Source organism: Pavona decussata, unplaced genomic scaffold (assembly GCF_977016875.1).
Source record: "Pavona decussata unplaced genomic scaffold, jaPavDecu1.1 SCAFFOLD_83, whole genome shotgun sequence".
Lineage (NCBI taxonomy): Eukaryota > Metazoa > Cnidaria > Anthozoa > Scleractinia > Agariciidae > Pavona > Pavona decussata.
Window position 1 is genome coordinate 2,111,064 of NW_028145501.1, and position 26,380 is coordinate 2,137,443.

Below are 26,380 nucleotides of genomic sequence, written 5' to 3' on the forward strand. Positions count from 1 at the left end.
CGCAAAATCTAGGAATCGACCGCTATTACAGATTGCTAAAAGTAATCCATAGTGCCGCAAAGTAGCAGCAAAGTATTTCTCAAGAACCGAATACCTGTATTCACATCCGCATTCCGCGGTCATGTGGCGAAAAATCGATTAGTGTTACAGGTAACCTGGCCTTTTACGAAGCCATAATAATCAAAATGGCGGCATCAGCGCCTCCAGCTTACAACGATGTCGTTTCCCCTGATGAAGCCAACTCGTTTTCAAATTCTATACCAGCAACACAAGTGGAACTCCATGTTTCTTGCAGGTAAAACGATTACTTATTGATAGTCAAGGCCATTGAAATTCTGTTTGGAAAGCAGCAGACATGAGTGATCTCACGTTGCGGAATCTACATGTAAGCTTAATTAGCTAAGAAGGGTTTACAAACGCGTGATAAATATTTAGGTTTTTGAGGGGTTTCTCGAGGATTCATTCCCATGAATTTGTAAACAGATTTTTGGAATAATAGTAGAATACGCTGCCACTAACGCTAAACTTCACCAAAAGTTTGAATGTACGCATATTTAAATAGCTTAAGCTTAGCAGCTGCTAACAATGTAAATGTCCTTTATTTGCTTCTCACCTTAATGCAGCCTTTGTATAATCTTAAATTAATCATATTAACATTGCGAGGCTCTTGTTTAATAACCCGGCTACTTTTTCTTTGATTTACCCTGAAAAATATTTTTAACTTTAATTTAAAATCACGTAGAACAGATATGAAAGGTTTTCGATCTGATTGAATTATAATTTATATTATATTAAGGTGCATTTGCGAAGTGGAATAAATCCACAAATTGCCCCAGATTGTTTCAAGAACAGCTATAAATATTTTCATTTTTAAATCATTTCTAATTTCTAGGAATCTGGCAGACATGGATGTTTTCTCCAAATCAGATCCAAGTAAGTATGTGAAAGCATAAAACAAAACTTTTTCTTGCTTGTTTGTAGATGTGTTGAATTTAATCAGTTTTGTTCTTTATATTCATGCAATGTTGGCCCTGTGATTAAATTGACAAGGGTATTTTTTCAACAGCAAGTCAAACAAGTATATGAAATTGTTTCCTTAAATGTTGCATGTCTTCCATAAATTCTTTCCTTCAATTACAGTCAAAATACAAGTGAGGTAATGAACAGTAAAGTAGACAGATTTGATTGTGTTCTTCCATGTCATGTTTTGAAACAAAAGAAAAACATTAATGTTTTATGAAGAAATTGACACTTAATTATGTTTGCCCAGAAGTGTCGTGGCAATTTCAATTAAATTTTCATCATGGTAATTTCAATTTTATCACTGCAATAATGCAGATACATGTAGTTTCTTTATACCATTGTGTATGCTAGTTCTGTGGCATTTGGTATACTGGTATACTAAAACAATTATTCACCTCAGTGTCGGTGAAAGTGGATATTTACCTGCACTTTAGTGAATAATTGTCAATTATTTACCATGGGCATTCTTCAAATGAGATTTATATTATTTACAAGGGTCCAATCTACTGATAAAAAGAAGACTTATTGGATGTTATTAACTTATTTTCTCGTTTATACAGTCTTCAAAAAGGCTCCTTTCTCCTATTAGTAGAACTTCAGTATAAGGCAATGGTTATGAAGCCTGACAAATTTCTTTGTTATATGTTTTTGTTAGCATATTTGGCCTTGACAGTGCACAGACCTCAATAGATTTTGAAATGTGTTGGAGGAACTGGCCAATAGAAATGTTCATGTTAAGATATTCAACTGTAGTGTGAACATTCAAACAAAGGATTGTGCACTGTCGTGGCCCTTCCAACATAAATTGCAGCACCATCGTTTTCATGACAAAGTTTCATAACCAGTCCCTCAATTAAACTATGGTTATATTTTAAAGGTTTACAGTTCTACATTGTATTTTCAAGGGATTGACTAAGTATGTATCTGTGAGATCTAGCTATAACTATGGCAGGACTCCATGGGTCTCTATTTACAGACTGAGTCTATTTTTAGAGTCTAACTGTGGATTCAAAGACTTTCCAAGAGGAAAATATGAACAGCATGAGATTTGTACGCAGTTTCGCCAGTTTTTCTATATAATTGTTTTTTTTTTCAGTGGTGGTGATGTACACTCAAGGAATGGGAACTAAAGAATGGAGAGAGGTAAGCTGTATTATAATTTCTTGTTATCCTTGTATATGTTCCTGAGAGCTGATTTGTGGGGCCACTGCAGTTATTGCAGTTATATTTTGATGCATGTTTACTCAATGAATGTCGTTACTTGCTGGTAGTCTTAATTTTAATATGTAAAAGTTACAAAAAAGATAACAATAAATTTAAGTTGAACTTGTCTTTAATTAATTTATTCCTTTAGTTTGGGAGAACAGAACACATTATGAACACACTGAATCCAGATTTTGTCAAGACCTTTACCATCCACTATTTCTTTGAAGAAATGCAGAAGCTAAGATTTGAAGTGTGAGTAACGTGTAGATTGCGTCCTACGTATTGTCAATCTTGATTGTAATGAAAACTATGATGGTAAATTATGAAGTTTGTAATTCATGTGGTGGTGATTGATGATGATGATGATGATGATGATTGTGATGGTAACGTTGTAATGATGATGATAGTGTGATGACATCAATAATAATGTTGATTACAATGATGATGATTTACATTGAGGATGATGTCTATGATTTCAGTGGTGGTAGAGGCAATTATAATGATAATGACGATGATAGCGGTGATAACGTGGATGATTACATTAGAGATTGTAATAAAGTAGTGGTGATAATCATGATGACAATGATGATGATGACGACGATCATGATCATGATCATGACTACAACATGAATGGCAATGGTGATTATGACTGGGGATCATAATCTTTATGATGACATCAGATACGATGTAAATTACATCATTCCTCTATCAAAGATGACTTCTTTTGTGTGTGTTTATAGGTATGACATAGATAAACCATCTCCCAAGTTATCAGCTCAAGTAAGTACAGATTCGCTTAGGCTCATTTAAGGACAGTGCCTTAATAAAGAAGTATTTTTGTGTGGTTTATGACTATGCGGGGATTTAGCAGATCTCAGCAAGGGCGATTGAAATCCAAACAGAAAATTTGGGGTAATCATGCATTTTTCAGAGATAATAAAGCTTCAATTGGGAAAAAAACGCCATACAAATTGCTTTGCATTTTACTGTTTTTTATAATAATTGTTGCTCAATTATCTCTAAAAAATGCATGGTTACCCCCAATTTTCTTTTTGGATACCAAGAGCACCTACTAAGTTCTGCTTTCTCCGTAGAGTTTTAAACTGCGGAAAAATACGCCTGTATTAGTGGGCAGCACCTGTAGGAAACCCGAGAGTGTATTACAAACCGGTAACAACTGTTTTATGAAAATCACCTCAGTCTAAACTCTACCTTAACAGTCAACCTCTTTTGAACAGATACTTCAAGGTACCCCCACCCCCCTCCTCCATCTATTCCCATGTTAATAATTACTCTAGTTGAATCAGTCTTTGAAGTAGGTAGGTAAGGTAAAGTCGCACAAGAGCCTAAGTGGCCCATACGGCCGGAGCTTAGCCCGGTTTCTGTAGCATGAAGCAACTAGGAGTATTGCTACTCCCCCCTGGATGGGATGCTAGTCCATCGCAGGGTTACCCCCAGCAGTATGTCGCCGGTACCCATTTATACACCTGGGTGAAGAGAGACAATGTGGAGCAAAGTTTCTTGTCTAAGGAAACAACACAGCAATGAAGAGACCAACCTGGCCTCGAACCAACGACCCTCAGATCCTCCGACCGTCCGATCGAAAGTCCGACGCGCCAACCACCACACCACCGCGCCCCCACAGTCTTTGAAGTAGTTCTCAAAATTTATTTATTAAATAGTATCCTTTTTGACACTCAAAGATAATACTTTTTCAGGATTTCATTGGCGCAGCAGAGTGTACACTGGGGTCGATTGTTGGAGAGTTTGGTGGAAGACTTCAAAAACCATTGGTGTGAGTGTACAAGTTTCTGTTTTGACAATTACAGAGTGTAATATTGTGATTTTAATCCCTGGGCTGATATCCAATCAAAGGAAATTGGGGAGGGAGGGAGAGAGAGGATACAATTGACTTAAAGTTCAGGGGAGGAGAGGTGGGGGGAGCTAATATTATTATTATTGGAAGGATGATGGCATCTGAAATCGCTGTTATTTGGGGGGGGGGGGTGGGAGGCTATATTTAGTATTTGAGAGTATATTAATATGCATTGCCTTTTTTGGAATGATTATGACTGTTAAATGATGATGACTGTACTTGTGTTTTTGGCATGTACGAATTGAGATCTTGTTATTTTGTGTAGAAATCCAAAAGCAAAAAAGCCTGGGACAATAATTGGTAAGTTATTTTGTTTTAGAGGGTACGATAATGCCTCATATTAATCCCATGCCATGACGAACACCACTAATCAGATGGCAGAAAGACATAAAAGATAACATTTTAAATTTTACAGTAATTCATGAGTTGTGTAGTCATTTGTATTTTCCATCCAGCATTCATCACAGTATATTTGCATTGGAAGGAAAATTAAACTAGTAGTACAATCGTAGCCAGTTGAATTAGGGACACTTGACTCTTTTTGAAAGCTTTTTTCCTGACTAAACTTTGCCTCCCCTTCCTATTCTCTGTTGAGCACTAACACATGTGAATGTCACATGCATAGATTTGTCTTTGTTCATCAATGTTCTAAGAGGGGAGTAGGAGGGGGGGGATAAAATCATGTCTAGATCAGCCCCACAGAGGCTGCCATCCCCAACATTTTTCCCTGTTTAGTCAATTATAGAGAGTACCCCCCTTTCCTGGGAGGGTGTGTTTTATTTGACCCTTTTTGCGTTTTGAATTTGCGTGCTTTGTATTTGAAGGGGCTTATTTTCAGAATTTTATGGCATTTTATTAGAATACTATAAATTAATTTTAAGAAAAACACGACACTCCTGAGTTTTACAGACATGTTTCAGCAGTTACCTCTGCCATTTTCAGTGTGAAATGAACAACAAATTTTGTGAAATATAAATGCTAAAAAAATTACAATAATAATAGCCATAATTAAGACTATTGTATAACAATAGTAATACAAAATCAGACAGATAGTTTTTTTCCTCACTGCTTTTATCCAGACCAATACTATAAATCTAAATAAAAATCTGTCAACAAAAAAACAGTGATGATTATTGAGCTTACTTTTAATTCTGGGCAGCATGTAAACGTTATACATTCATTTGACTTGTTGTTTGTGTTCAATCATTTCTCTGTTAGTGACTGCTGAAGAGCTGAGTGATTGTAAGGTGGGTAATTTTGGTGTGGTTTTAGGCAGACTATTAACCCGTTTGTAGTTTGGGAACTAATCATGTTAGGTAGGGGACTGCATGCCTGGAGAAACAACAATTTTATTATGAAAAATTTATATTTTGGCCTTTTGTGCCTTAGGCCTAGTTTATGCGTCATGCTTTATTGCTACAGTCAAATTTAATTTAAGGGCCTACAAACAAGCAATTAAATTCGACGATAGCGCGATTTCTAAAACAAATTAAATTCGTCTGGTAAATTAAATTCGTCCTAGACGTTTTATTTGTAAGAAGGATAAAATATCAAAAACGCATCTTCAGTTTCAATGTTGCACTAGCGTCGCGTCGAATGAAATGCATAAACTTTTTAAATGTATTTCAAACTTATTTTAACGAGCCCGCAGCGACCCGTGTTGACCAGAAACACTGCATTTGGGAAGAGAATTAAATTCGACCGTATTGATTTCGACGCATAAAACCACGCCATGAATCATTTATGTCGACGGAACGACGAATTTAATGGAATTAAATTTGTCTGAATTAAATTCGACTGTAGGGCGACGTATAAACTAGGCCTTATTATCTGTGACAATAAGGTGTCTACCCAGGCTTCCTCAGCCTAATTCACCCACTCTAATGTTACGACATGAGGTTGGTGTCCAGGGATGAGTTGCATAAAATTTAACGTCGCACGTAACTGCTAACGCCAGACCTTCATCCCAGTCACATCCGGTATTTTAACGTCTAACGATAGCATTTACACCCGCCGTTAAGTTTTATGCAACTCGTCCCAGATCAGATGGGACTTCCGTTTAAAATTTAGGGAAGCAGGGATAGTGCAGTGGTGAGAGCACTCGCCTCCCACCTGCAGTGTGGTCCAGGTTTGATTCCCGGACTGGCTGTTATGTTATGTAGGTTGTGTTTGTTGTTGGTTTTTGGTTTTTCTCTGGGTACTTCGGTTTCCCCCCTCCTCAAGAACCAACATTTCCAAATTCCAATTCGATCTGGAATCTAAAGGGCCACAGGTTTGTTATTTGTGGCAAACTGTTAGGTGTTACCCTCTTTAAACAAAGTTTATTTATTTATTTATTTACTCACTCACTCACTCACTCACTCACTCACTCACTCACTCACTCACTCACTCACTCACTCACTCACTCACTCACTCACTCACTCACTCACTCACTCACTCACTCACTCACTCACTCACTCACTCACTCACTCACTCACTCACTCACTCACTCACTCACTCACTCACTCACTCACTCACTCACTCACTCACTCACTCACTCACTCACTCATTCATTCATTCATTCATTTATTTATTTATTTATTTATAGGGGTACTTATTATACATTTTGGAGGTTAAAATTCTTGCTTTGAAACCACTCAAGCCTGTTTCATACTACCGGTAGTAACATAACAACAGAGAACAAAAAACAATTTTTCTTCCCATCGTTATGCTTATGTAAACATACTTCCGCTATTTCAGTATGTTATGTTTGCTCACACTGTGTCTGAAGTTAATTTGCTTTTTGTTGACAGGATGTAGTGACACTCCAGTTTAATGGCAAAAAGCTCGACAAGAAAGACTTCTTTGGAAAATCAGATCCTTTTCTGGTGTTTTACAGATGCAATGAAGATAACAGGTTTGTCAGTGGGAATTCTAATGTCTCAAGGACACCCAGTTGTCTATTCCTGCCTGGCTAAAAGCCTGACTCTAACCCTTTCCTTATGCCAACCTAGCCCTGACCTCTGCTCCCTAATCCTCATTTCTTGGTGTCACTGCAGATATCATTGTGCCGTGAAATGAAAGAGCACAAAGAAACCTGCATCAATAAAAATATTGCTAACAAATGATAATTTAAGGATGGTGCCTACTAATAGAGGGGTACTTTTGTGGAGTTTATTACTATGCGGGAAAAGCAGATCTAAGCAAGGGCTATTGAAATCCCAAAAGGAAATTGGAGGTAACCACGCATTTTTTAGAGATACTTAAGAAACAATAATTCTAAAAAGTGCTAAAATACAAAGCAATGTATGGCATTTTTTTCAAATTTAAGCTTTATTATCTCTGAAAAATGCATGGTTACCCCCAATTTTCTTTTTGGATACCAAGAGCACTTGCTAAGTTCTGCTTTCTCCACATAGTTTTAAACCGTGCAAAAATATCCCTGTATTAGTAGGCACCACCCACAGGAAACGCGAGTATCTCGAGATGTGCAGAACATATGCGCAGTAACAAAAGTGGGCACTGTCCTTAATTAGGCAACACCCTAAAAACACCCTTGTTACTATTTCATTTTCCAGCTTTACTGCTTGTCACAGAACAGAAGTTATCAAGAACACACTAAATCCAACATGGAAGCCATTTACCATCCATGCCAGGGCACTTTGTAATGGAGATTATGATCGGTAAAATACACAGTACTTACATTGTGCACTTCCAGAAAATATCCATACGCCCCCCACGGAATGTTTTTTGTTTTGCACTCCCCTCCCCCTGAGGAATTCCAGTTTATATTCATACCTTGCTCCTATAATTTTGACTCCTTAGACCCCCTCTCCCTAGGGATTTCCGATGACCTTCGGGTGGGGTGGGTATGGATTTTTTTCTGGAAAGTTTTGCACATATTTATACATGCCAGTTCAGGGTATATTTATTTATTTATATATATAATTATTTGTTCATACAAATACTTTCAGATTAAAAATTATTTTAATTCACACCTGTTTATGCAGAAGTTTCATTTTGCTTGGCTAATATTTGCCTTAGCTTTTGGAAAAATGTTTGTAAATTTGCATACGTCTAGTAAGACATGAGAGATGTTTTGGTGATAAAAACAATTATTTGTTAAGTCAATCTCAACTGTCAAAATTTTTGTGCACGGATTGGCTCGTAGCTTTTGCCTGTAAGAGAGATGTAATGTCCACACTTTCTCAATGGAAAGTAAAGCCACCTCTGCTTGCATTTTTGCCGTGTTACTGTAAAAAACAATTAATCGATGGTAGTTTTCTATGGTCTATATAAAATGGCACATTCAAAAACTCATTAATAATTCATAAGCCCATTGACCTATCAAATGGTTGATAATACATCACTTGCAGTTACTTTATATAGATAAACCTTCTCCTTATTGGTACGCGGTGTTTTGTCAGCTGACAAAACTCTCCTCCTTAGTATGTGGTGTTTTTCTCGTATGCTAATTTCCAATGTTCACAAAAGCATTTATAACAATTTATTATGAACTCTATTGACACACACTTTTCCAGGAATGTTTTTGAAGCTATTCAAAAAACTCGCAGCACTTGTTTTATCGGGTCAAAAACCACTCGGCTGTGCCCTCGTGGTTTTTAACTTGATAAAACACTCCTGCTCATTTTTTAAACATCACATGTACATAAAATGTTCAAAACTTGGTAGTGAAACCGCAACTTGAGTTTTAAACATGTTATGATGTCATTTTATGGTGTATAAGAATTAAACCATAAAAATCTGCGATTGATTTGTTAATTATACTTAAAATTTCTCTTTTCTTCAGATCTATCAGGGTGGAATGTTATGATTGGGATAGAGATGGAGGGTGAGAAAATTAAATATTACAAAATATTTAGTAATTAATCAAAATGACAACTAAAGCTGGTTTGGAAAAAGAGATCTGAGTGCCATTTTTCGTGTTCTGTTTACTCTCCTATCCCTTGAGTCATGCTGGCTCTGAATCATTTTGGTAGATGTTCAATTCCATATCCAAAATATTTTTTTTTAGTACTCCGACTTTACGTAATGCACCCTTGTGTTTACATCCTTCCAGCACACTTGTTTAATTTATTTCTCACAGTAAGTGATTTCCACTTTTGTATTTTTTTACAGGCATGATTTGATTGGTATCTTTTCTACGACCATCAATGAACTTAAATCCGCCCCAGGAATGGTATTTGAGGTACGTCTGACAGGCAGTTTCTGAGAATTATGTCTGTATTATTCTGTCAATAAAGACACAGGCACACTCAGAAAAAGAAATTCCCAGTGCTCCTATCAGGATTCGAACCTGAGACCTTCCGATTACTAGTTCGGATGCTCAATTAGGCAGTTAGGTGGTTTCTATTATGAATTTACCATGGTGTTTCATCTGCCTCTGTAAGCTGATCCTTTAAGCACAAAAGAGAAAGAAAGTTGGAGGAAGAGGAAAAACCAGGAAAATCAATGAGAAATGCAGTATGGATGTGAGAGCAGGGAGGCATTTCAAAATGTTTCTTTCTCCCATCCCAACTCCCCTGTTGTTTTTCCTGTTTTTGTTATTAACAACATGATCCTAGATTCATATATACACTAATTAGCTAAACATAGACAGAAGACACTAAAACTAAAACTAGACAGACAGACAGAATAAATGAATGAATGAATGAATGAATGATTAATTGATTGATTTATTGATTGATTAAATGAATGATTGATTGGTTGATTGATTGAATGAATGAACGAACGAACGAACGAACGAACGAACGAACGAACGAACGAACGAACGAACGAACGAACGAACGAACGAACGAACGAACGAACGAACGAACGAACGAACGAACGAACGAACGAACGAACGAACGAACGAACGAACGAACGAACGAACGAACGAACGAACGAACGAACGAACGAACGAACGAACGAACGAACGAACGAACGAACGAACGAACGAACGAACGAACGAACGAACGAACGAACGAACGAACGAACGAACGAACGAACGAACGAACGAACGAACGAACGAACGAACGAACGAACGAACGAACGAACGAACGAACGAACGAACGATTGAATGAATGAATGAATGAAGGAATGAATGAAGAATGAATCGCTTTTATTTTACAATGACAGTTTCATAAGGTATAACTTCTTTACATGAAAGCTGTATGTTAAGCGATACAATAATAATTATAATTATTACATCAAACGACAGACAGACAGAGAGACAGATGGACAGATGGATGGATGGATGGAACAGCTAGGGATTAACACTTTACTTCTAATAATATCAAGTTATGTAATGTTTAAAACACGAGCAGCAGTGTCTATAATTTGGGATTTAAAACCACGAGGCGCAGCCGGGTGGTTTTAGACCCGATAAAACACGTGCTGCGAGTTTTTTGAACGGCTTCAAAAACATTCCTAGAAAAGCATGTGTCTATAGAGTTCAAAACAGTCATAGGTTTTTGTGAACGTTGGAAATTAGCATACAAGAAAAACACTGCATACTAATGACCGAGGAGTGTTTTATCAGCTGATAAAACACTACATACTAATAAGGAGGAGGTTAATTATTGATATAAAGTCACTACACGTGATGTATTATTGACCATTTGATAGGTCAATGGGCTTATGAATTACTAATGAGTTTTTGAATGTCTCTTTCAATTTCTAGGCCATAAATCCAAAAAAGGTATCCAAGAAGAAAGGATATAAAAACTCAGGCACTGTAAGTGTAATGACATAATAATGTGAGTGTAAACGTAAAATACATGTAGATATATCTTCACAAGTCGTTGGTCTGCTTGAATTTTAGAGAACTGGTCAATGTTTTCTAGCTGAGTCAAAAAATGTTTAGCACATAGAATTCAATAATTACAGTCAATTCCCTTTATTGAGGACACCCTCGGGACCGCGAATATTGTCCTTAATAGCGAGAGTCCATAATAGCGGGAATTTGTTTCAGTCAAATGTCTGTATTATTTTTGACGGGGATCTAGAGTTGTTGTCCATATTATCAGGGTGCCCGTAATAGTGAGGTGTCCGCAAGGCGAGAGTTGACTGTAATGAGTAAAAATCTACAGGAAAATTTGCAAATTTAATACAAATACCATTTGGCATTGGTAAAAAAATGTCAGAGTTCTGCTAATTAATTTTTAGCTTTGCTGGAAAATTGAAAATGATGATAACTCAGAAGCTGAAGACCTAACTCTACTTGATAATTATTGTTGATGCAAACCTATTTTTTGTCAGATTTCCCTTATGCAGTGCAAACTGGAGCAACAGCCTTCGTTCTTGGATTTCATCAGAGGAGGGTGAGTTTTTTAGAATAGAATTTTATTTCTCTCCTTAAAATTAATTTTAATTTATTAATGTTCTACGTACTTCCTCCAGAGAGGTACATCTCTATTGCCAACACAAGTTACGAGCTTTGTTTGAGTACTTTTGCCATAAATTTTCTTCTCAAACTTATCAATAATTAATAAGTTATTATTCATGAAAAGAAAACAGACTGAAAGGAAATCATTACCGTGAAGGAGGTTTGGAAGTGTGATCTTAATTATCATCAAATTTGGTGAACTTTTGCTTCGAATGTCTCCAAGAATTATGAATCGTTTGAGAAGCTATTAAGGATGCATGGTGCCTACTTTTGTGATTGCACATATGTTCTGTGCATCTCGAGATACTCGGGTTTCCTATGGGTGGTGCCTACCAATATAGGGTTATTTTTGCGGCAGAGAAACACACAGAGAAAGCAGAACTTAGCAAGCACTTTTGGTATCCAAAAAGAAAATTGGGAGTGACCATGCATTTTTCGGAGATAATAAAGCTTCAATTTGGAGAAAAACGACATACATTGCTTTGTATTTTACTGCTTTTTAGAATAATAATGTTGCTTAATTATCTCTAAAAAATGCGTGGTTACCCCCAATTTTTTTTCTTTTTGGATTCCAATAGCCCTTGCTAAGATCTGCTTTTCCCGCATAGTCATAAACCGTGCAAAAATACTTTGGTATTAGCAGGTGTCCTTAATATCAAACACTCAAAGAGTGTTTCATCTACTTTCCAAACACCTTTAAAATCATGGTTTTAAAAACTCGGCTGTGCCTTGTTGTTTCGACCCCTTTCTCGGTGTTTGGAAATCCGATGAATGCTCTTCCTTGTGTTTGATATATTACTTCCAGGATTTTCCTCTCCTTGACTCCAAGATGTAACTTCCATTTTATTGTTGTCTGCCATTCTACGAATAATTTACTTAGTAAATAAGGCCATTCAGATTAAAATACTTACAGCAGTAATTTTTGTAGTCATTATGGTTACAGGTCTGATTAATCCTCAGCCATTTTTAATTCTCTTGTCTTACAGAACTCAGATAAACTTCACAGTAGCAATTGATTTCACAGCATCAAATGGTAGGATGTACTCTAATTTTTGTGATTAAGCATGATTTGAATAACGTATGAGAACTGATGTCGATCATAATACACCAAATTACAGTCTCATTAAATGATTTCGTTCCTGTAGTGTGTTCATACACCGCCAAACCTGAATATGAATATATAAGACATTAGTTGAACTGCAGGTGAAAGATGAAATAGAAGAAAGACCCTTGCAGTTGTTTACGTAACTTAAGCAGCTGCAAAAAGAGAGCCTGAAAAAAATTCAGGCTTGAAAGGGATTTAAACCAATGACCTCTGCGATGCCACTGTAGTGCTCTACCAACTGAGCTGTCAAGGTCAGGTTCTCTTTTTGCAACTGCTTAACTTGCATAAAAAAAAAACTGTGAGGATCTTTATTCTATTTGATCATACAGATACTACTGGGATCATAACTACTGATTCACGTTCCAAATATATTTATGCAGACTTTGGAATGAACTGCCAAAAGAGACTCCACCACTGTGACAGAGTCTATACACGAATAAAGTATACTTGATTTCTCTTATGTTTTTAATTAGGTGACCCAAGAAATACCAACTCACTACATTACATCAACCCTTATGAACAGAATCAATACGTCAAAGCATTAACAGCTGTTGGCGGAATTTGTCAGGATTACGATACGTGAGTTGCTCATTTTGATGAAGCGCACTCTCTGTACACTATAATAATCAGTGTTTTTCATTCCAGCCTGAAAAATTCAGATTGATTCTTGATTGGAACCAAAGTATAATTTTATTTTATTTTTTTACAATTTGTTGGAAGAAAGGGGATGGTCTAATTGCACAGCAATTGCATTAAATTATATGAGCATCTTAATTGTACTCAAGTTCTAGTGCTTAACACCAGTTTCTGTAGGTCATTAAGGGGTGTTAAGTACTGCTTCCCTTTTTCGGTGGCGTGCTAAAGGCCATTGGGGGGGGGGGGGGTACCCCAACGTCACTTGTGCCTATAGAGTGTTTTCACATGACGTCACGGCGGCCATGTTGGTGTCCCAAAACAAAGAAATGGCGGCCATGTTGGTGTCCCAAACTAAACCTCTGGGAATTGAACCCTATTTTTATGCAAATACTTTCTTTTGTTTCAGTAAACCACTATGGCCAGTAGTCACGTGAATGAAAACACTCTATTTAATTAATAGCGAGCTTAAGCAACGACGACGGCAACGTCAACGACAACGCCGCAAAACAACAGGTTTAATGAGCAAAAACAATCGCTCTGCACGTGCGTTTGACATTTTGGTACATTTCTTTGCCGTCCTCTGCAAAACAACAACGTGTAATGACCAAATTTAAGGTTTTGTGGAGAACGTCAATGGACGACGGTGAATTTTTCATTTTCTTTCTTAACTTGAACGCCACTCCTACCAATTTGGTTCCTGGATAGTTCGCCATTTTTGTAAAAGTTGAGCAAGTTGAAATAATCGCGAAGTAGCACAAATGAGATAAAGTTCTATTTTCAGGCGACGTTTTCGTTGCTGTTGCCGTCGTGGTTGCTTAAGCTCCCTAATATATACCTTAGAGTAATAATGTGGGCTAAAGGTTTTTTTTATAGAGAACATCAACAAATTGTTTTAGTCTTAAAATATTAATTTGCATTGTTTTATCTTTCCAGTGACAAACTCTTCCCTGCATTTGGATTTGGTGCTCGACTTCCTCCAGCCGGGCAAATCTCTCATGAGTTTCCGCTGGTGAGCATGTAAATTCTCCTTCCTTTCCTTCTTTCGTGTATTTTTAGGAGTTTATCCTAGCAGAATTTTAATCTTAGTCATACAAGCAACAGCTGTTTACTGTCGTGAATATTTGCTGATTTGTTTTCAGAATGGTAATCTTCAAAATCCGATGTGTCAAGGTATAGATGGTGTGACAGCAGCTTACTACCACAGTATTCAGAGAGTCCAGTTATATGGTAAGATTCAAACAAAACACTGATAGGCATTTTTTCATGGCTTATTGACTCATATCAGAGCGGTTTTCAATTGAGTGTTGAAAGTAATTGCGTTCTTACTTTGATTTTGCATTACTAGGCTCTGTAATTGGTTGACAAAACTCGCCCCACTTTCTCAACCAATGAGATGTGAAATCAAAAGCAATCGTGCCTCGCTCGCATGCGTTTTCCCGCGCTTGGCGCTGGTTACATGTATTTGCTTTGAATTCTGATTGCTTCACTGCGCTGTTTGCACCTGTTGTGATTGGCCAGAGTAATTACTTTGGTTTTGGTCTTAGGACACTCGATTGAAAACCGCTTTATACACAAAAGGACTTACCTTATTATAGGAAAATAACGCTTCATGAAATTAACAACAACAACAACAACAACAACAACACTTTACTAAAAATAGACGGTTACAAGGTGCTTATATACCTACTCGCAAATAGCTGAAGCTAGTCGAGGCGCAATTTTTTCGCGTTAATTTTTGTTAACGTTATTTTCCGCGTTACTAATTAAGCGGCGGGGGTTAATTTCTGCGATCTTAATTTCCACAACTTTCGCCCTAAATTCTCCATACACTCCAGAAAGGAAAAAGCATTGTTTTATCAGGATGGAATCTGCTGGTATTATGGATACTGCATGCGAAGAACGCTCAAAGTGGCTAGATTCCTTCGCTTAACCCCTATGTTTAGGGACAATTCCACAAACATTGTTTGCAAATCGGATTTTTACACTTAGTGTTAAAATAATTTTTTCCTGTTGTCTCAACAAATTCTTTTTCTTTGTGTAAGTCGCGTTAATTTCCTTAATTTTGAAAATTTAGCTCCTCTTTCGCGTTAATTTCCTTTATTGGGAAGTAATTTTTCCTTCAATTCGCGTTAATTTAAGTTGCGTTAATTTCAAATACCTTAATTAGCGCAAGCATTAATTTCCTATAGTAAGGTATTAAAATAAAATAAATCAAATAAATCAACTTTGTTTAACGAGGGTGACACTTAACAGTCTGACGACTGACAAACCTGTGGCCCTCAGTTTCCGGATCGAATTGTAATTTGGAAATGTTGGTTTTTGAGGAGAGGGGAAAACTAGAGTACCCGGAGAAAAACCTTCTGGAGCAAAGACGAGAACCAGCAACAAACTCAACCCACATGACGCCGAGTCCGGGAATCGAATCCGGGCCAGATTGGTGGGAGACGAGTGCTCTCACCACTGCGCCATCCCTGCTCCAAAACATTGTGTGCAGGTCAATGTGTCAAGTGTAGTATATAAATTACTGTATGTAGTTGCGGTCCTGGACAACACGGAAGAGTACTCTTAGTTAATTTTTCTGAGCATCCCTCAGTTTATAGTTTGTATCAAATAGAATTGCAAAATTATGCACATCTCTGTAAGATGTATAAGATGTAACAAATTTTTGTGCTGCATTGTACAGTTCCAGAAAATATCCATACGCTCCCCCCCCCCCTGAAGGTTTTTTTGTTTTGCACCCCGCTCCCCCTAGGAAATTCCAGTTTAGCTTCATACTTGCTTCTAAAATTTTGACTTTTAAGACCCCCCCCCCCTCCCCCTAGGAATTTCCAATTGACCTTCCATGGAGTGGGTACGGATTTTTCTGGAACTGCACATTCTGCAGAAGGGAGCCCTGGGGAGAGGGGCTACATTAAAATTTGTTTGCAGACAGTTATTGTAGTTACAGAAACCTTAAATTTTAATTTTTAACAAAACTGCATCAGTTAGCTTTAACGTATAGTGCTCAAAACATGTGACATAGCCCTGCCCTTTAATCACCTGTATGCCCTTCAAAAGTCGTGTGCAACATGTCAAGACGGCGACGACAACGACAACGCCACAAAACAATAGGTTTAATGAGCAAAAACAATCGCTCTGCACGTGCGTTTTACATTTTGGTACATTTCTTTGCCTTCCTCTGCAAAACAACAACGTGAAATGACCACAGTTAAGGTTTTGTGGAGAACGTGAACGCACGACGGTGAATTTTTCATTTTCTTTCTTAACTTGTACGTCACTTCTACCAATTTGGTTCGTGGATAGTTCGCCATTTTTGTAAAAGTTGAGCGAGTTGAAATAATCGCGAAGTAGCACAAATGAAATAAAGATATATTTTCGGGTGACGTTTTCGTTGCCGTTGCCGTCGTCGTTGCTTAAGCTCCCTAATATCCTGTCTTTTGTTGTAGGTCCTACTAACTTTGCTCCAATAATAAATCAAATCACAAGGTAGGCAGCTATTTTTATATAAAAATTCAGATGCATGTTTGATACGAATCTATAAAGTTCTTTCTAAATGAATTGTCAGCTAATGGAAATACAATTGTTTAGATGGGGTTTGATTCTATTCCCTTTTTTTATCTTATTGCAGAATAGCGAATGATTCATTCAGACGGAAGCCGGGAGAAGAGTAAGTGATAGTGCTGTTGCAAGTAGAATAGTGCTTGTTTGGTTTCTCCTCAATATTCTCCTTATATTTCGTCAATATTTTTTGGAAGAATGATTATCGATAGTAATTTTGCCTTTAAAAACTTAAGATGAATTATTTCATTTAGGAGATTCCCAAGAAAAACTATATATAATAATCAATTTCAGTTAAGTAGAAGATCTAAACTCATAATGCTCCTTTTTTTCTGCATAATCTTTTGGGGAAATAACGTAGAGCTAATGGAAACTTCTTTTGATGGGAAGGGCACACTTCCGGCTTTGTAACTGTTTATTTGACTATGATACACATTTATTTCAACTAAATAATCGCTATAAAATGTGATTGTTAATAATGATATTATACATAAACTAAATTAATATATAAATCACTTTATTCAAGTGTCAATGTATTTAGTGCAGAGCACTAATTGGGGACACTCTCTTGATCAAATTGGAATTTACAAATGTTGGTTTTTGAGGAGAGGGGAAAACCGGAGTACCCGGAGAAAAACCTCTTGGAGCAAGGACGAGAACCAACAACAAACTCGACCCACATATGACGCCGAGTCCGGGAATCGAACCCGGGCCACATTGGTGGGAGGCGAGTGCTCTCACCACTGCGCCATCCCTGCTCCCCATGTTTACGTTAATTGTTGTGTTTGTAATGTTCAGTCTTTGTTTACTTTCTTGCTAATTGTTTTATCTTTAGGTATTTTGTGTTGTTGATGTTAACTGATGGAATCATTTCCGATATGGCACAAACTAAAGAAGCAATTGTTACGGTAAGATAACTTCATTTTCTCTCTCAAAATTGTTAAATGCATTTAATGAGATGAGGTTAATGTGAGGCCAACTTTAATTTTGTTTAGTGAGAAAGATTGCAGACATTTGCATAAATCTACATACAACTTAAGGGCGGTGCCTACTAATACCGAAATATTTTATGCGCGGTTTATGGCTATGCAGGAAAAGCAGATCTTAGCAAGGGCTATTGGAATCCAAAAAGAAAATTGGGGGTAACCATGCATTAAAATACAAAGCAATGTATGGCGTTTTGTTCCAAATTGAAGCTTTATTATCTCTGAAAAATGCATGGTTACCCCCAATTTTCATTTTGGATACCAAGAACACTTGCTGAGTTCGTTTTTGTCCGCATAGTTTTAAACCCGAGTATCTCGAGATGCGCAGAACGTATGCGCAGTAGCAAAAGTAGGCACCGTCCTTAATTAAGTTAATTATATTTGAATAAATTAGCATATTAGGATATTCAAGCATGCACATATTATCTTACCAAATTTGCATACGTGTATGTAAATTCACATTTAGTTGCAGGCACTTGGACAGATAAGCTTTGATTAGCAAGCACTGGAACACACTTAGGTAATAGGGAACTTAAGCTTGCAGTGATGACGGCAACGCCAACGTAAACGTCACTTGAAAATATAACTTTACATTATTTGTACTACTTCACAATTATTTCAACTCGTTCAGCTTAAATAGAAAAGGCGAATTAGGTAGGAACCAAATGGTAGGATTGGCGTTGAAGTTTAGTGTAAAGTGTGAAGTGTGTTCAGGTTCTCCACGAAAACCTTAAATTTGATTATTTCACGTTGTTGTTTTGCAGTGGACGACAAAGAAATGTACCAAAATATAAAACACACGTGTAGGGCCATTGTTTTTGTTCATTAGGGAGCTTTAGCAATAGGGAGCTTAAGCAACGGCGACGACAACGACAGCGCCACAAAACAATTGGTTTAATAAGCAAAAACAATCGCTCTGCACGTGCGTTTTACATTTTGGTACATTTCTTTGCCGTCCTCTGCAAAACAGCAACGTGAAATGACCACATTTAAGGTTTTGTGGAGAACGTGAGCACACGACGGTGAAGTTTTCATTTTCTTTCATAACTTGAACGCCACTCCTACCAATTTGGTTCCTGGATAGTCCGCCGTTTCTGTAGAAGTTGAGCGAGTTAAAGTAATCGCGAAGTAGCACACGGCAACGTCACAAAACAACAGGTTTAATGAGCAAAAACAATGGCCCTGCACGTGCGTTTTATATTTTGGTACATTTCCTTGCCGTCACCAGCACAACAACAACGTGAAATGACCAAATTCAAGGTTTTTCGGAGAACGTGAGCTCATGACGGTGAATTTTTCATTATCTTTCGTTACTTGAACGTCGTTGCTATCAATTTAGTTCCCGGATACTTCGCCCACATTCTACAAGTTGAACGAATTGGAATAATCGCGAAGTAATACACGTAACGCGGACTTACATTTTCAGTGACGGAGCATTATGATTTTAGTTGAAGCTCAAGTTGATTATTTTTGTTGTTGTTGTTGTTTTTAGGCGGCCTCTCTTCCCATCTCTATCATCATTGTTGGTGTTGGTCCAGCAGAATTTGATGGTAGGTCCTTACTGTCACGGAGATTATGCTGTATGTTGCCCAAAACAGCTCAAATGTTTGAAAAGAACCCCTTCTTTACGTCAAATCGCTGGTAGAGCTCCGGTAGAAAAATGTGAAAAATTTAGATTTCTCCGAGGAAGAATTATTCAACTGTATTCAGCGTTTAGCAATTTCTCCAAAACTCACAGGAGGAACCAATTTTTTCAAGTTTCAATCCATTTCCATCCTAGCTTTCTGCAGACAAAAATAAATGATACTTGTTTCTGTGCCCAAGTAGGGTTATTTTTAACAAAATTGAACAATTGTTTTAATGTTGTCATCAATACAAATGTGTTTTTAATACGCGTACTTCGTACCGTTACAATGGAACTCGATGTCTCACTGCATGCACTGCACCGGTCTTCTAGCCTAGTCTTGCTTTACTAACCTTACCATATGACCTACCATTTTTCTTCTGTGCCCTGTAGTAATTGTTTGTAGATTGATGCAAATCTAGCAAATGTATGCAAGTGCATATATTGAAGTACACGTGTGGCAGTAAATACCAATTTCATAGCATGCGAAGTATGCGTCATCTTCGTTTTTAAGCGTTAATAGAACATGGAAATAAGCTGGTGATTGCAAGTTCAACATTTATTACGTTCGACGTAGAAAGAACGCACTCTTTATACAGATTGGAGTCGAGATTGTATGAGACAATCAATCGATCAACGAATGAATGGATCTTGGGACGCGTGTCTGGCATCCCCCGCAGATTTTTCAGGGGGGGATGACATCATCACCAACTTGGCAAAGGAGAGAGAGCCTGGGATCGAGATTAGCGAACGCACTCCCTAATCTTTGATTATTACTAGTTTATATATAGAGAGAGGTCAAACAGGCTTTCGTTGTTTTATTCCATCTAATTTTATTCACAGCCATGGAGGAACTTGATGGTGATACAGTGCGTCTCTCGTCACGTGGAAGATATGCGGAGAGAGACATTGTGCAGGTGAGGTGCTTCTTCATATTAATAAGTGGATGTAATTAGAATACCTTACTACTAAACTTTTACAACTCCCATACTGCCTACAGTTACACTTCTGATTGGAACATATTAGGACCATTTATACGTGAGAAAATAAGACGCGTCTTATCTAAGACGCGAACTGTACCGTTTATATGATCGCGTCCTGCATAAGACGCAAAAATCACGTGTAAACGACCCGCGTCTTATTTTTGATACAGCCTCGTTTACATGCGACGTTACCATTAGCAACCATGCTAATTAGCAACGATTTGCAACAATCCAAGATGGCGCGCAGTAGCAAAAGACAAAAGCGTTCTGTGATTTTAAGAAGGAGGAGGCTTTTTAAGAGATTTTGCTTCAATTTTGCGAAGTCCTCTTTTGTGAGGAAGACCATGATGTTAAGGAAGATTCACAAACTCGGTGTTGCGTACGAAGAATATGAGAGAAATCCCAGAAGAGTCGGCCGGAAGAGATTCACTCATTGGCGTGACCACGACATGCAGGAGATGGAAGATGCCGAATTTGTAGTTCACGTCTTATTTAAGACGCGCTTACCATTTATACGAGGAACTTAACGTCTTATTTAAGACGCGACCAACACAAGAACAGCTCAAGCTCCTGTTCCAGAGTTTCACGCGTCTTATTTTAGTCGGGTCTAAAATAAGACACGAAAGCTTATTTTGTGCCGTTTATACGATCAGCTTGCGTCTTATGTAAGACACGTCTTATTTTCTCCCGTATAAATGGCCCTATTTTGTTGCTTTGGGGTCAGTGGCCCTCTGTGATTTAGCCTTTTATTGCTAAAGTTTTACCTGGAAATAAACGCATCTACGTACGCCTTATTTATATCTGATTACCTTCTTGCTTTGCCAATTTGCACTTAACTCCTTTTGTGGGCAAACTCCGAGTTGCAGTCAGTGTTTTGGTATCGTCCCAGAAGTGACTTTCTTCGTCGCAAGTCTTCTATGATTTTCAGTTCTGGTAACGTACAGCCTCATAGGTCTGCAGTTCGTGGGTTCTGCCAATGCAGACCCACCATGGAATGTAAAACATCTCCTGTTTAACGACACTCTGTCTGCAAGCACTTTCAAAAGTTCCGCTTGCCACAACGTGAACGAACCAAATTTGGGCCTTTTGTTGTGGAATAAGCTATTACATCATGTAATGTAATATAGTTATACCAACACCTTTTAAGTAATGGTTAAAACACGAGCAGCAGTGTTTTATCGGGATTTAAAACCACGAGGCGCAGCCGAGTGGTTTTAGACCCGATAAAACATGGCTGCGAGTTTTTTGAACGGCTTCAAAAACATTCCTGGGAAAGCGTGTGTCAAGAGAGGCCACAACAATGATGCTTTTGTGAACGTTGGAAGTTAGCATACGAGAAAAACATAAAACACCGCATACTAATAAGGAGGAGGTTTTATCGGGTTTTAAAACCACTGCACGTGATGTTTTATCGACCATTTGATAGGTCAATGGGCTTATGAATTATTAATGAGTTTTTGAAGCGGCTTTGACTGTTACCTCCTCCCTGCTTATCCCCCTCTTCCCTCCCCTCCCTCTCTCTCCTTTTTCTCCCCTCTCTTCTCCCCCCTGGTTCTCTTCTCTTTTAGGTTTTCTCTCGAACAATCTACATACCAATTTTGTAACCAACTAAATGGTAACACGCCAATAGTTCTCAGGTGGCCTTCGTAAATTTCTTGCCACTTTTTTGCAGTTCGTTCCCTTCCGAAATTTCCAAAAGCACGGTGCACTAGCTCAGGATTTGCTAACGAAGGAAGTCTTGGCTGAAGTACCGGATCAACTTTTATCATTCATGGCAAAACACGCAATTAAACCAAAGCCACCTCAACCACTCTCTGTTGACAGAATTGTCCCAATCATGCCTCAATCAGCCAATCAAACCGCGCCATTTGGAACCCAACAAAGTGCGCCATATCCTGTCAATCCAGGAATGTCAACTTCTCTAACCAATCAAAGTACTCCTTATCCAACCAATCAGGGACCCCCTTATCCAATGAGTTAAACAGTTGACAGTGTTGAAATAGACAGAATTTAGGAAGCTAATTATAGCTACCATAAGCAGTGCATTTGAGCCATACGCTCACAGGTTTTGGATGCCATAAATCCTCCGTGAATCCCACATCTCTGCTAATAGTACTTCGTGGATTGCCACGCGAACGTTTTAGTGTTGGTAGATGCTGGATAAAGATAATGACCCCTAGGTTGATAAGTTTGTTTTTTTTATGTCATCTGCCTCCTTGAAATACTATTGACATTGTAAAGTGGCATTAAGATTTTGATCAGTAGAATTTGATGATATACGACAGTACTCCGTCAGTAGATCCTGACCACTTTCTCCGATTCAAAGGCTCGCATCCCTTCAGGTTTCAAGTAAAGACGTTTCCCTCTTCTTTTTCGTCTTTTTTTTTTCTTTTCTAATTTTGATTTGCAAATGTTGTCTTCTTGTGTTCTAGTTTTTTGTTTCTCTTAATATTTCCTTTTTTTTAAATGTTCAAAATGAAAATTACTCTTCTTCTTCTTGTTCTTCTTGTTCTTCTTCTTCTTGTTCTTCTTCCTCTTCTCCTCCTCCTTCTTCTTCTTCTTTGAACATCATCTTTCTGCCCTCCTCCTCCTTTTCCTCCTATTTATCAGATGCCAAAACTCATCCTTAACGTAGCCTCAACAACTAACACCGAGTCATCTTTTAATTGTGCAGTCACACTGCAATTATTTTCTCTTTTCTTTCAGTTTGTCCCATTCCGAGATTTCCAAGCACACGGTGCACTAGCTCAGGATTTGCTCACAAAAGAAGTCCTGGCCGAGCTCCCAGATCAACTTTTATCATTCATGACAAAACACGCAATTAAACCAAAGCCACCTCAACCACTAACAGTTGACAGCATCGTGCCAATCATACCTCAATCAACCAATCAAACTGTTCCATTTGAAAATGCACCATATCCTGTTGATCCACGCACGCCACCTTATCCAACCAATCAAAGCACTCCTTATTCAACCAATCAGGGACCACCTTATCCAACCAACTAGCTAACTGACAGTGCCGGGATTGCTTTTCAAAACAAACATTGCTCCCTTAATTTAAAACGGCACTAATCTTCATTCACTTACAACTTGGTATTTAATGCACTGGATGCTATCTGGTAACAATTCCCCTAAATCAGTCTGAATTTTAGAAATCATTTTTAATGATGGCCATTTTCTCCTGGAAAATATCAAAACGAAAGTTAACCATGAGGGTTTAGGAATTGGTATGGATAGTATGTTATTGTCTCGTTTCTTTTTCACGGCACCCAACTTCTAGAAAACATGATAAGTAATAGAAATAGCGGTAATTCGTTGGACGTCACAGCCTCTCCCACTCAAGCCTTCCACAATAATTCCCTCGTGTGCTTAACAAGAGGATTTATGGTATTCAAACGTCCCCCATTGCCAAGCACATAGTGTATTAAGGCTGGTTTTCACTAGGACATAAGCATAGAGATAAGCAAGTGAGAACACTAGCTATATAAGCATAACGACAGACGCACGTGCAGAATTCTCGATACCCGCTCTCCTCGATGTTAAGCAAGATGGCGGACGAAACTGTTGACTGCCTTGTGCTTATGTCGCCCCCGTTCTCATTAGCAAAAACTGTGACATAAGCATAAGCGCAAGAAGAACGAACGAACGTGTTCGTTCTTCTTGTGCTGATGCGTATGTCGCAGGTGTTCTCACTTGCTTTAGCGGCGTTTGTGTTCATACTTATGCTTATGTTCTAGTGAAAACCAGGCTTTAGTTTATAATTCGTCCTTATGACTCGTAGTTTGTCCCATTCCGTGACTACCTTGGACATGCTGGGAACGTTATTAGTGGGGCAAGATTGGCCAAGGATGTCTTGGAAGAACTTCCGGACCAGTTTATTGATTTCATGAAAAAACGAAACATCAAACCAAGGCCGCCACAAAACCTTTCTGCCATGGCTATGCTGTAGATTGGAAGTGGCAGTAAACAGAAAGATTCGGACAGTTGGCCCTTTTTGTCCAAGCGTGCCCAATGCTGGGCAAAAACAAGGGAGGATAAAGGTCGAGACTACCCCACTATACTTGCTCTACTTCAATCATGAGCTATTTTTTGGATTAAGAAACCGCAGACAAACGTCATGTATGGCAAAAGCCCATATTACATTTGTGTGCTTAAGAGGAGTCATGATTGAAATTGTGCGTGTATTAGGAATAATTTTTCCTTTTATCTTCCCTTGGTAGAAATTCGTTGTTTCAAAGTTCACGTCTATTCAAATATGTACATTAGATGTACTAAGTAATGTTTGAACTGTTTCATATCTGCTGAGAGAGCGGTTTTCAATTGAGTGTCGAAACTAATTTCGCGTTTAATTTACAAAGCTTTGTGATTGGGCAGAAAAGATCGCGCCATGTTTTTGGTCGCACGCGTTTACCCACGTTTGGCGCCATTTTCTTTTATAAGCCTCGAGTTCTGATTGGTCCGTTGTGTTGTTTACTTTGTTGTGATTGTTTAGAGGAATTACTTTGGTTTGGTTTTACGACACTCAAATGAAAACCCCTTAATTGGAACATTGAAAAAGTAACGTTTTAAAACTAAAACTATATTCGGTATTTAAAGTAAACAGTATTTAAAACGACCCAAAGCAGTGGGGACAAATCGAATTAACTATTAATATTTGTTTACTTTCTTTAAAGTATTCAATGCCTCATTTTATACGTACCACAAAGCTTAATCAAAATAGTTTGTGTATTTTACAATTGTAGACAATGTAGTTTTGAAATTAATCGTCCAATTTTGAAATTTTGTCATTCAGGTAACAAATTGTTGTGTTTTAGTTCTAGCTATGAAGAGTCTATACTTGGCCAACATTTTATATTCACCACTTTCATTCGTGACCAATCTCGTTCCCAAAACCCCTTGTTATCCCTTTCTAGCGGAACGGGTCTACCTTTGGGTTCACCTTTGGGTAGCTACTTACAATAATTACCTTATATGAAGTACCTACCTTCGTTTCAAGTTCCGCTGGATAAGGGCAACAGGAGCTCTGTGACCGAGATTGATTTGTGACAGATTGATCGCGTTGAGGTTTGTCCGTCATACAATAGACTCTTATTGAATGAATATGAATATATGAAACATACGTATATTTGAACTGCAGGTGAAAGATTAAAGGGAACCTCCACTCCGACAACAAATTGTCGGAAATAGTGTCTAAATTCTAAATTTTAGTTTAAAAGTACATGCATACATACTTTATTGGCTCGTTCCCCCGGGGCTTTTCAGAGTCAATTTAACATTACATAACTAAGTACAAGACAATGATAAAAGAAGATAAAGCTAGTGGATTAACTAAAACAGTCATTAAGAAGTTTTTGCCTAAGTAAGCGCTTGAACACCGTCACGGAAGAGCTAGGTTTGAGCGAAGGCTGCAACTCATTCCACAGAGAGGTCGCTCGATATTGAAAGGTCCTTTGGCCGCTAGCAGTGCAGAAAAGTGGTATGTTCAAAAGTTGAGAGTTTCAAGTAACATTCAAGTGTGCTAAGAATTAGATATGATTATCGCCTATTTTCGATTTTAAATTTCCTAGGCGCCCTCATGTTGGATTTAATGACGTCATATGGTTGCCGCTATTGTTATTAAGCAAAAGTTTTTTTGTGTGAAACAATTGGGGGCTTCACACTAGAGCTTGTAAGTATAATCTAAGTGCACTTGAAACCTACTTTGAGGGTGAAGGGGTAAAACCTACCAACTTGAACTTTACTTAGTGACCATGGAAACGTTCGTAGTTCAAAGAAGCCGAAGTACGCCGCCAAGTATGGCCAACACCACACTTGAGAACGTACTTGACCAATAGCAAAAGGGAAACCAACTGAAAGCCACGTGCTGCGGTGCCAGGACAGAAAAACATTTTGTCGTGAACTAAAATTAATCCCAAAAAAAATCAAAATAGATGGCTGGAGATACGCCTCGCAGTTTGAGGACTCCATGGAACAGTCTTTTTTGTAAGTAAACATAAAAAAGAAGGAAAAGCCGATAC

General features: G+C 38.0%; 1 protein-coding gene across 3 annotated transcripts; it reads left to right on the plus strand.

The window, feature by feature from the left end:
• Positions 1–142: 142 nt before the first annotated feature.
• On the plus strand, positions 143–26,003 carry LOC146475810 (copine-8-like). 3 transcript variants are annotated; one of them, XM_085115514.1, is made up of 24 exons: positions 143–295; positions 893–933; positions 2,120–2,166; positions 2,378–2,481; positions 2,970–3,009; positions 3,948–4,024; positions 4,371–4,405; positions 5,324–5,352; positions 6,898–7,001; positions 7,663–7,767; positions 8,895–8,936; positions 9,224–9,293; positions 10,767–10,820; positions 11,345–11,406; positions 12,458–12,504; positions 13,050–13,155; positions 14,146–14,221; positions 14,352–14,439; positions 16,659–16,698; positions 16,841–16,879; positions 17,606–17,678; positions 19,249–19,306; positions 20,224–20,297; positions 24,145–26,003. In XM_085115514.1, exons 1-24 carry the CDS (start codon positions 186–188, stop codon positions 24,310–24,312), a joined length of 1,689 nt encoding a protein of 562 aa, XP_084971640.1. In that variant the 5' UTR covers positions 143–185; the 3' UTR covers positions 24,313–26,003. The 3 variants fall into 3 exon arrangements, with proteins under 3 accessions (XP_084971640.1, XP_084971639.1, XP_084971638.1); XM_085115513.1 differs by having other exon boundaries at positions 23,070–24,282; XM_085115512.1 differs by lacking the exon at positions 24,145–26,003 and adding an exon at positions 22,036–23,061.
• Positions 26,004–26,380: the final 377 nt, after the last annotated feature.

Excerpts from the sequence above, each read along its gene's own strand:
- LOC146475810 (XM_085115512.1), top strand. The coding sequence starts at position 186 with ATGGCGGCATCAGCGCCTCCAGCTTACAACGATGTCGTTTCCCCTGAT. Across the intron at positions 4,025-4,370 it reads AGACTTCAAAAACCATTGGT|AAATCCAAAAGCAAAAAAGC; the intron begins GTGAGTGTACAA and ends TATTTTGTGTAG. Across the intron at positions 11,407-12,457 it reads TTGGATTTCATCAGAGGAGG|AACTCAGATAAACTTCACAG; the intron begins GTGAGTTTTTTA and ends CTTGTCTTACAG.